Below are 12,198 nucleotides of genomic sequence, written 5' to 3' on the forward strand. Positions count from 1 at the left end.
TAATTTAAAAATTCAAACTAATTCCTACAGAAGGAAAATTCTTTTATGGCAGATGCTCTAGCCCAAGGCTACTAGTTAAAGTGTTATAACATGGCAATGGTGAAATGTTTAATCATATTAAAAAGCTTGAAGACAAAATGCTACATTCAGTCTTGAGTTCTGTAATGGTGTTTCCTCTTGTTTGAAAGTGAATGTTAATTGGCACAGAACAATTATTGTAAAGTATATTGTCTGTGTAATGAAATCACAATGCTGGTTTAGGAGATTTGTTGTGTGATGAAAGTCTTCAAAGATACAGAGAATAAACCAATTATTTAGTCCCTGTTGTATTTCTCAAAAATCCCATTTAGGTTAGGGACAGCAAGGTGCTTAATTGCATTCTTAAGCAAGACGGGGCTGTAGGAAAAAGGTTGGATGAACAGTAGAGGGGGATAATGCAACATGTAACCATAAAATATTGCTAAATATAAGTACATTCACAGGTATTAGTCAGTATCTCATCACCATTTTTAGTAATTTTTCTGTTAAGACACAAAATTCTTCTATTCAGTCACAGTCTATTAGTATTTGATTTAGAGCTGAAACATACGAATGGACTATAAATGTATTTACATTTTATTTTTCCATTTCTCTCTAGGAAAAAGTTCTAATTTCAAAAATATGGCTTTAGAGAAAAAAAATCATCCTTTATTAATTAATGTCTACTTTTATTCTGTCACTTTTAATCAATGTAGATGACTACCCAAAGTATGCCAAAGAATTATTCCTAATAAATGCATTTTTATATCTAAATAAATAATTTCATTTAATCAATTGTTCAGTTCTGTGGAAGATAACACAATTCCTCTGCTTTGCTTTATAATTACTGATTTTTTACAAAATTGGCACATATGGTTGACCAAAGATAGTTTAAGTTATGCCTCTTTGTATAAATGAGAGTTTGCTGGTGCAGAAGAAAATTATATAAGCTGTGTTCCTTGAGACTAACTTCTTTCAGCAGTATTCTCTTTCCAAAAAAAATATGTTCTATATTTTTGGGGGGAATAGTAAGGGACTGTTAATTTTCAAATAAGCATAAATTGTTTTTATCATGAATTGGCTTGTTTAGTGTTAGTGCATATGTCAGAACATTTGAAAATTTGGCATCTTGAAAAATATTTGTAAGTGCTATAATTGTGACTTGCTGATGGAAATGGAAAGTGAATCATCCATTTCACTTGCAAATTTAAGAAAGCTCATTGCCATTCAAAGATATTAAAGCGAGGTTAAATTAGTTAAAGTGCTTATTCAAAAAATGAAATTATATTTAATCCATCTGCAGATATTACAGTGCTCATTTAGAGATTGAATTCATAGTGGTTAAGTCAGGGATTAGTTCTCAGTGTCTGTGAATGTTCATGAACAGTGTGAATAGGATGTTTTGGAGAACAGAAAAAACGAGTTGCTGATTACTGTTCTGGCATTACAAAGAAGTCAATAATGTCCAGGGGAATGACAAAAGACGTGCAACATTTGATTTAAGAAGCTATGCAGTGGTACTTGGTATTGAAAAGGGGTTATGGCTTACTAATAAATCCACAGTGGGCATAGGAAGCCAAGATTCAATTTTACAAGTTCCATAGTAATACTTGGGTCTGAAATGCTTTGGATAATGAGTAAGTATGTATATGTAAGGAGGAATACCAGACAGCACTTGTTTGCTTTTCACTGGAAGTGTGGTAATCCTATTGATTTTCCCATAGAAATCAAGTGCTAATAATTTACTGTGTTTTTTTTCCTTAGCTAAAACCAAGAATTCTTCTAGGTAGGACTGATTGTGTATTCTGATTTATGATATTTCATGGCTTCATGGATGTGGATGAAAGTGGATACCTCTTTCTCTAACAGATAGGTGCATGTCTTTAAATTACTGACCATGCAGACATTGGTGCTCCAAATATGATGGATAAAATGTAAAGAATTACTATTTAAATTTTTGTTGCTAAACTGTCAACTATAGAAAAGAAGTAGTGATGGTGGGTGACTTCGCCCTATCTGTAGGCACATGGAGCCTTTGTTACCAAATTTCCCTAACAGTTTTAATAGTGTGGAAGCTTTATACAAACTTTCTACATGAAGTTTATCACCTCTTCTTCATTTTGTTCTCCATTTGCAGAGTTGTACCTTCTCTGTTTGCCATTTGATAAATAGAATAGAAGGCACCATTAATTAGACAGGCACTCCCTTAATTTTATTGTTTGTGACCAATTTCAGATCCAGTTACAGACCCAGTAAAAGGTGATACGTTTTTACAGAATTGCACCTGGTCTTTGTACTGAGGAGTTACCAGGGTGAGGTGGTAGTCCTGCAAAGGTCAGCATGGATAGAAATACAGCACACAGTTATGGGTTATGCTACAATTCTCCATAGTGGCAACTCAAAACCTAAATAAAATTATAATTAACTGCAGTTAACTGAAAAACTGCCTGTGTAAAATGAAGTTTCTTTTTAATTAAAAGCTTCAACTTTTGATCATATATTCCTAGATCGCAATTTTTCTGTTATTTTATCAGATCTCTTTTTTCTTGACATTAAAAGAGTTATATTTCTTTTGCTTCCTTCTCAGCAAGCAAATTTACCTAGGCAATAATTCATATTGCAGTTCACTCAATAAACAAAGTGCATTTTGAGAAACACTGCCTTTTAAGAATTGTATCTGGTCCAATAAACCAAATTATATAATAATAAAGTATGTCACCTATGTAAACAAATACCAGATGGGTTGTAAAACATTCAATTTTAGATCAGTGCAAATAGCCTGAGGTGAACACTGCTGTGGTGTATTGTCAGTTACTAGTAAAGCTCAAAAGGAGATTCCCACTGTGTGACTGAATCCTGGCGGGTTCCACCTTGATGTTTGTTTTTCTCTTGCTCTGTTTAGCCCCACTTGCTCCCCATTACTGAGCTTTCAGACCCGGTGCTTGGCTGTTTTTCAAAGTGTGGCAACACAAGCCAGCAAGGTTTTGCTAATGAAAATCAGAAGGTGTTGTCAGGGAAGGGGTGTGGGCCTGTTGAGGTGTTGGCACTGTGGAGGATGAGATGTTGCTTTCTGTATTTTGGGAAGTGGGAGTGGGCTCATCTCTTGTTATTTTCCCACCCTGAAGGGATGGATGTTGTTACCTGTCCCAGACCCAGCTTCCTCCAGAATGGATGGACATGGTGACAATCGGACTTTTTTACTCTTCAGATACGAGTGCTTTCACAGCAAGACTCTTTCAGTTTTAGTCAGTTCGAGATAAAGTTTAAAGTGTGTTTCCATTATTGATTGAATTGTAAAGCTTTTTCCACACAGTTAAAATCCAGGGGCTGTTGTTCTGTATTTAAAATGTCTGCTAGCACTTCTGTAATAAAGTTTTCTGATTGCATGTTCATTGACACTTTATCTTATCTTCAGATACATGATCTAGTGGTGGACTTGGCAGTGTGAGGTTTGAAGTTGGGCTTGATGATCTTAAAGGTCATTTCCAACCTAAACAATTCTATGATCTGCTTATGTGACATATTCTACTTTAAGGCAAATCTATAACAGTATTGAAATTTAAATTAGTATATCTCATTTAGCATTCTATCAGAAGGAGTAGTTAGGTATTGTATTTGGAGGATATCCACATTTTTGTGGCTTTACCTGGTTTTCTATATATGCCACCTAGATCTCTATTTTCTTTGTTCATGTGATAAATCTGAGATTTCTTAGTTCACGCAAACAGCTTTAAACCTTTTAAATCCTGCTTAATACTTGAACCTAAGTGGCAGAAAATACATGGCAGATTTTTTTAAAAAAACTGACTTTCAGGTGGCTCTATATACTCCAGATGGAATCTGGGTAAAATCTGAACAAGAGAGTGTAGTATTCCTAAAATCCAGAATGTAACACTCTTCAAATGGTTTGTTCAAAATACTTCAAACAGTTTACAAAAAATAGTTAAGTAACACAATTCAGGCAGATTTTCAGCGGATGATCTACAAATATCATGTCTGAATTATGAGCAGTTATGGCTCACTCTTTATTATTAGCCAACCCTAAAATGCAGGTTGGATCATGGAAACAGAAATGTGTTGTCTCCTTCAAAATATAGAGCTGGATTTCATTGGTAGAGAGGAGATGCAGTCAGGGTGCCTTAGCTAAGGAAGGTTTGTTGTTTTCTTATGATTACTAAGCTTTTATTTGTGGATCTGTCAGCCTATTTGACATCACCAGGGGTGCCAAAATTGAGTTATCTTAGGAGCTAGCCGTACAAAGCACAGAATGTGCCTGTTTTAGCTGCCTGTTTCAGTAGAATTTACTTATGTAAATGCTGAAACGGGGTAGGGTGAATTTAAGCACTCTTTAGGTGTTTTATGTATTAAAAAGTATAGTTAATTTATATAGATGAATTTCTGGCTGCATACTTTTATTTTCCTTGTTTTTCTTCTAAAGTTAATAAAGAAGAGCCACTTCAGACCTGGAGACTTCTTCATTTTCTCCATGAAGCTTTTGGGAGTCTGACATAACTTCTCTGTCAATACTTAATTAACACAGGGGGTTTTTTTGTACATATCTTAATTTTTAAAGTGTATTTACTGAAATATTATCAAAAGCTTTGCAGAAAGTATGAAGTCTAGTCAGGTTCTTCATGTTTAATGCAGTAAAATCAAACCTTATCTACATATAGACACAGCACACACATATACCAGAGGCATGCAGATACGCAAAAGTTTTCTTTCTAGAAGCAAATGCCTTCCAGCTGTGCATATGAATTAGAATTGTGTTGCAGAAAACCAATATCTTATTTGCAAGAAGTATATTTTCGTGATTTCTTCTTCTGGGAATTAATTTAAATAAGAAAAACACCTGTCATCTTGTCTGACAGCTGATGACAGCATTAAGATCACTGAGTGACTAAGATGATAAGCTATCTGTACACATCAACACATCAGGCTTTTATTACTGTCTTGGATATGCAAGAAAGTTGTATTAAGTGGTCTTTAACAAGGACTCATCCTGTTTGTCAGTTCTGTGACATGATTTTTATGAAGGAAGGGGTAATGACCCACGTCAACTGAAGATGAAGAGATTACAGTAGTATTGCCTGTCTGTGTTCTGTAGCTTGTCTGCAGAGATGGAAACAGATCAAAGAGCATGTTTTTTTTTCATCACAATTCCTGATGGGGATTGGGCAAATTTATATGAAAATTCAAACATTGCTAGTCAGAAACTGATTGTTCAGACTTAAGAAAAATTTTTCTCATAAGGAAACACAGCTTTTTTTTCCCCCCTTAGATAAGGTGAATTGTTGTAGTTTTATCACTGTCATGTTTAACTACTGTAACTTTACAACCAGGCTCTATTGAATGGGGAAATTACTAAAAGCACTGTGGAAGCTTCCCTCCAGTCTGAAACTTGCCTTATCTGTATTCAAAGGTTTGGGGAAATTCACCATGGAGAGACTTGGGCAGAAGCTGCAAATGCAGTTTCTTGCTACTCCTTATTGCTTATATGATTCTTGACCATATGCTCTGAGTGGGTTTGAAATCACTTAGATTTGATTTTTTGTTTATATTTGTTATTATGCAGTAATCCACAGCACAGAAAACATGTTCTAAAGAAAACAGTGCAGTAAAGGTAATTAGTGGGAGAAATATTTCAAAACAATGTTTTTAATATATTGCTTAATCTATATGGTGACTAGCATATTTGTATGATTTTAATGCATTCTCATTATTTACCCATATTTGCTTCATCATTTCATGTTGCCAATAGTTGGTCAATGTTACTATTTTGCATTTAAGGATATTTTGATGAGATTTTGAATGTTACATATCTTTATATTTTTCTGGTTTTATTAATATAAAGATTTCTTTTTTTTTTTTTTTCTCTAGAAAGGTCCTAAAGGAAATCTCTGTTGGAAACCTAAAGCCTAATGAAACAGTTGAAGCAAATCTGGAAGCACAACTACTCTCCAAATTAGACCATCCATCCATTGTCAAATTTTATGCAAGCTTTGTGGAGCGAGATAGTTTCTGCATTATCACTGAGTATTGTGAGGTGAGACTGAAGAAATTTGAAAAAATGCGTATGTTAAAATAGGGTCTTCTAAGAAGCCATTTTATAAAATGTTTTAGTTTGAATTTTAGCCTTTATTTGCTGCTTGTGGCATCACCTGCTACTTGTTAGGTGTGCTCCTTTCAGATAAGGATTTTTACCTGCTCATGTGAGGCTCAAACAAATAAACCACAGAAAAAGAAATAGGTAATTTTAAGTGCAAGTGTAAGTGCTACAAGAAAGGTTTAAATGCAGACACACTGCCAGATCTGTGGGAGAACTCAGAAAGGTTATACCACTTGTCTGATGTGCTACTGATAGGTGAGAGGGGGTGAGATTATGGGTGTGGGGGTATGATATAAAATCTGATATAAATGGGGAGGAGAAAACTCACTTGTGATTTGGAGATGATTACAAGAAGCTTAAGCCTGATCACATGGATGATGAGTTTGGCAGCAACATTGGCTTTACAAAATGAAAAACTGTGTGAGTCAAAGACCAGAGTGTAGTGGATACAACAAATACTAAAGCAGGATGTTCTACAGTATAGTTACCATTAATTTTTTGACTCCAGCATTTGGTTTAAGAACATATTGCTGGAATGTGTCTTATAGCTTTCAAATAAGAATTTAAGCATATTTAAGCCAGTTTTTTAGTAGTTTATATAAAAGAAGTGCCTAGTTTCTATTAAATATAGATGTGCTCTTTCAAAAAAAAATCTGTCATACATAAAGTGATCTTTTTATGAAACTGTGAAGCAGACTTTTCAGTTGTGCTCTGCTGGGCACACTGAAATGCTTTGGAAGATAATGAAATTAGACTACTGGGTTACCTGTACACAAATCAGATTTGACTTAACTAATCACATGTCTTCAAGAATTTACCTTTCATGGGAATATTTAAACAAGTACTATTCCTGTCATTTATTTTTTCCTTGGAAGCTTTCTTTGATGCCAATTAAATGTATATTTATTGCTGTGATATTTAAAAATTAAATCTGAAATGTTCAGTTCTGTGATACAATCTGAGTATTTGTTCACATACTATTTTAACACCCATGCAGAAGCTTTTTGTGCCATTTCCTGAATGTCTGGCAGCTGAGGTTTGAGAATATTGTCAACTCTTGGAGGAAATCCAGAGCTCAGGACTGAAGGATTATTCTAACTCTCCAGCTATTCCCATGCACTCATAATTTTCTCTCTACTAGCAGTACAAAGTGGCCCAATACCAGATCAGTTAAACATGTAGGAATAAAGGAGCCTATTTCAGCTGCCCTATAGTGTGTTTTATCTATCCACTGCTTTTCATTCCTCTTTTTTTTTTTTTTTTTTTAATAGATGAATAAGAAAGAGCATGATAGCAGAGTAATCATAAGCATCACTCCTTGGAGCTTTGGGGTTTTTTATGCAGACAGTATAAACTACCCTGCATGAAAATGTTTTGGTACACAGTTAGGATGATACTTGATCCAGGATGTGCTTCTGACTTGTTCCCAAAATACATTCTGTGGTATCGTCGCATTTAAGTCTTTACAATATATTTCATTGAATGTTCAGACAAGGAAAAGTACAAAGCAAAATTGCACACAGTGCTCTAAAGTTTCTTTTCTATTTTGGTCAGAGTATTTTCAGAATGTATACTTTTGTGTTTACTTACCTATAACTTGCCTTTGTATGTGGTGGGATTTGGGTGTTTTGACCTAAAAGATGCCTGTTTAAACGATGGATGAATTGAGAATGAGAAAAATGTAGTGCTACCTGATCCTTGCTTGGAAGTCTAGTATGTTCAGTTTCTCATGCATAGAATAATTACCAGATTGGCAGTAATTGCTACTATTGGGCAGACTGAAAACAAAGAGCACACATTAAGTTGGCATGGAAACAGAACTACCCCCCCTGAGCTCTATTCTGTTTTCTCCAAAGTACTGTGACTTACTCATTAGCCACAGTGCTTTGTTCATTCTGGCGTGAGTAGCATAGAGTGAGCCTCCAGAGCAGCTGCCCCATGCTATACCTTGCCCTGTGAAAGAAAAACAGAGAACATTGGTCTCCATGGCTCAGCTTGACATCCTTTATTACAACTGAATTTAATCAAAATTATAGAAAAGTGTATTTGTTCTGTTTTGATCTTACATGTTGAGCTTCTTAGACACTTTCCACAAATCAAAATCTTATGGGTAGTATGAACATTATCAGCTAAGACTGATTTCAAACAAAAATGCCTTAATGAACCTTGGATTTCATTTTCAAATTTGACTTCAATAAAATACAGTTTTTACAAAGCAGTTACTTTAAAAATTGCATTATTTTAATGTATAATAAGGCAGAACTTGTTGTACTTTCCCCCAGACAATTATTTATGTCTCTTGACTGTGGTCTCAGCTGTGATGTGAGTACACATATGCTAAGGAAATCTGAGCAAAAAGTAATAACTAAAGCAGTCAATGCCTGTTCACGGTATCAGCTCTAGATGCTAAGCTGTTTTAAATAATTTACTGGTGTGTTTGTTACTCTGATATTTAAATAGCTGTTTTAAATAATTTACTGATGTGTTTGTTACTCTGATATTTAAATAGGAACTGCAGCTTGGAAACTCCATATGTACTTAATTTGTTAAATTGTTGAATTCTTATGAACTTCATTAGACTGACCTTCCAAAATGCGAAATTGGGTTAACAAATTTTTTCAGAGTTTCACAGTAGCAGTATTTCAGCAAATCTTTTATGGTGTGTTTTTGTTTTCCTTTTTTTAGACCAAAATCAAGGGTAAATTAATTGTAGGACATTGAGACCACTCTTCCCTGCTTGAAGGTAAAAAGTTATGCAGTTATGTGAGGGCACAGGTAGTGCATTATTCAACTACTTTTGTTCTCCTTAGGCCTTTTGCAGGAATTGTCCCGCAGCTTCACAGTATTCAACTGCCATAACTCTGTAGGTGCTGCCTTTATTTTTCTTTGCGTTTTTTATGGCAATGTGTTATTGTGAGAGGGGACATATTGGGACAGGGAGAAACAGTGATTGGACCATTTTGCACTTCATCTCTCCTCACCTGGATAGTACAGAGTCCCCTGAGACCAGCAGCCAGCTGACACATGTTTGAGCACCTTCTCAGTCCTGGGCTCTGGATGATCTGGGGCATCTGACTGGAACTGTTTCTTTTATAATAATGACTCACTGTTTTCAAGGTGCCTGAGTAGACTCGGTCACAGCCCATCTGGTGCCATGCAATGGAGTACCCAGCAACAATTTTTCTTTCCTTTCTCTTCTCTACTGCAAGCAACTGGGGGAAGCTGCTGAACATTTGGAGTTGCAAAGGGGAAGCAGCTGCTGAGAGTTCCAAGTTCCCAGAAGAGCTTGTCTCTGGGCTGCAGTAGGGTGGCAGATGGAGAGCTGAACGCATATTACCTTCCCTAGTGTATGAGATGATTCAGACATTTCAATTAAAAAAATGCAGGACATTGTCAGGGAACACATTTTGATAGATGACAAAACAGATTTGCTTTGTTTTAACACACGCTTTTGAATGTTGTAACTTAGAACCAGAAAGGCCATAGAAATTACTGTAAACTCATATCAGAAACACATGAATATATGGATCTGCAAAGGACAGAATCTGCTTATTTTGTAGCAGCACTGTGAAGCACTGTGGTGTTGAGAATAGAAAAACAAGAAATGCTGAAGACACCATAAAATGGTGAGAGTCAGCAGTGCAGAGGAATAAAGGGATGATCATGGGAAATGATGGTACTGGTACAGTTGTACAGGCAAAAGTTTCTTGTATATGGCACAGAAAACTTCTGATTTTATGTAGAATGTATAATGTAATAGTAATGATTTATGGCTAATAAGCTGTCCTGATGTGAGGTAATTAGTCACTAGAATGTAATCAAACTCACAGTCCCTTTGCTCTGGGGTTAGGTGCCTCAACACTTTGCTTAACATTAATGTGTGTGCATTCTTGTAGACAAAATTAATGTATTTTATAAACTGGATAAACAATCAGCTGAAAACCATCAGTATATTTTTGAGGAAAAAGAGTGGGTTTCCCGGAAGTCTCAAAATCCTCTTTTATTGTGTTGTTGTACAACTGGTACAACAGTTTTCAAGTAGTCTTCTTCTGGATATATTTTCTGGTCTATTGGCACTCCCTGCTGCACGTCCTATTGTTCCATTCCTAGAACTACTTCAAAATCAATTGTTGTTTTAAAGAAGTATTACAAGAACACACACTACATATTCTTGAGGCTTTGAATAACATGTGCTGTGTATTCTTGAGGCTTTAAATGTTCTGGCCAAAGTCTGAAAGAGGGTGAAGTATCATAATTAAAGAGACAATATTTTAATTCTTAAGAGAACAACATGATTCCTTTGATGCTGTCATCATTATTATAACATAATAAATGAATGTCGCTTGAATATGCAATGTTTGACTGGAGTGGAAATGCTTTTCTCAAATTTATTAACTTTTCCAGACTGATTGGGGCAGATTGATAATTTTACTTACTAAGTGTCTATATCATAGCCAGTCAGTGTAGGCCCTCATCGTAAATCTTGGCAGAGAAACTCTCTTTACAACATGATCCATCCCTTCCAAAGGTAGACAATTAGATGAGAGGGACAGTTGCACTAAACAGGTGCATGTTCCTTTGTGTTGACAAAAAGGTTTGGGGTGACCAGCTCAGATGCTTAAGTTGGACATGAAGAAAGAACAGTTGGAAACTTTGATGGTCTTGTGTAACACTAAGAGAAAACAACAAAGCCAGACTGGTTGATACCATTTTGATCCTCACTTGTGTTTGTGGTTGGTGCTGGGAGTTCAGAATTCATGTGCATATGTTGATTTTACAGACCTACACGATAGGATGTCTGAAGGCCTAAGGAAATGGGGTCCTGTACTATGATGAAGGAGATAGCATTTTGAAAACTTACTTTAAATGTACAAATATGTTGTGATATTTTTCAGGGTGGAGATCTAGACTTTAAAATTCAAGAGTACAAAGATTCTGGGAAGATGTTCTCTCAAACTCAAGTAATAGACTGGTTTATACAGTTGTTACTCGGAGTCAACTACATGCATGAAAGGTACAGTCATTTGATATGAGAGCATTCAGCTTGGGAGGAGAGTGAATGGACTTACTGACTAGTTGGAGGTATTCAAACAGAAATGAAAGTTCTGTTCACCAAACTATTGTAGTTAGTTTATGTTGTATACCCTCAAGTGTAATTAATTATCTACCCCTCTGGAACATTGTGCATTACATCTTTTAGCAGGACAATGATAATTGTCTTCCAGTATTAGACACACTTTTTTTCAGAGCCAAATATAAAATGGAGCACAGTAGAAATATTTCAATATTGTTATAAGAAAATGGATTAAGAGGTTAAAACAAAATCATGTGTTTAAAGGGGAGTCAAGAAGCATGTCCTGCACATATTTAATGTGAAGCATCTAATATGCTTGATGGACTCCCAGTAAAATCAGTGGAGTTACATACATGCACTCTTTGAAAAGACATGTCACTTCTAACAGCACATCAAAGATTAACTTAATAAATTACTGCAGGTCATCCAGATATGAGGAGATCAAACATGGTTAGGGCATGTTAGGGTAGTGTATATAGATGAATACCAACGGTCATCTCCATGAGCACAGTTCTTGCCTGCAGCGTGATTTAGTCAGGCTGAGTGCAGTGATGGAAAGATTTCTCTTATTGCCAGTGTGTTGGGCATGTACAATTCCTGTCTGGTCCCTTTCTGCATCATCCTTTGCAGGGCTTGTGAAAATTTTGCTTGCCTAAATTTTAGGTGCAACCGAGCAGTGGGTAGAGAGGTCACCTGTCGTCAAGAGCAACCGTTCCTGAGTTGAGCTGAAGCTAAGTGCGTGGGATGTGTTTGACCTAAACTGATGGATGCCTAATGAGTTTTTGCCAGTGTCAGACTGTAGAGGGAAAAGGGCAGAGTGAATTGCTGCCCAAGATGCAAGAGCGTTTTTGTTCCTAAATGCCAATTTATCTAAGGCTTGTGCATGAAATGCTGCCCTGCCAGTGATAGGAGGACACAAAGAGGACACTCTTAGGATGCTGTGCTCTTCAGCATTCACCTCAGGCCAAAAGGACAGAGGGAAGTGGAAATAAAAACC

The 12,198-nt window shown here is 36.0% G+C and overlaps 1 protein-coding gene across 3 annotated transcripts in view; it reads left to right on the forward strand.

Moving 5' to 3' along the window:
- Positions 1–12,198, forward strand: part of NEK11 (NIMA related kinase 11) — an 88,769-nt gene that overhangs the window by 10,203 nt on the left and 66,368 nt on the right. The window contains exons 2-3 of one of the 3 annotated variants that reach the window (XM_083855087.1): positions 5,899–6,064; positions 11,023–11,141. In XM_083855087.1, the coding sequence (XP_083711213.1) occupies positions 5,899–6,064; positions 11,023–11,141 (285 nt within the window). Of the gene's footprint in view, positions 1–5,639; positions 6,065–11,022; positions 11,142–12,198 lie in introns of those variants that run through there. The other 2 variants (XM_083855085.1, XM_083855086.1) reach the window with 2 other exon arrangements.

The sequence above is a fragment of the Zosterops lateralis genome, assembly GCF_965231275.1.
Source record: "Zosterops lateralis genome assembly, chromosome: 1".
Taxonomy (NCBI): domain Eukaryota; kingdom Metazoa; phylum Chordata; class Aves; order Passeriformes; family Zosteropidae; genus Zosterops; species Zosterops lateralis.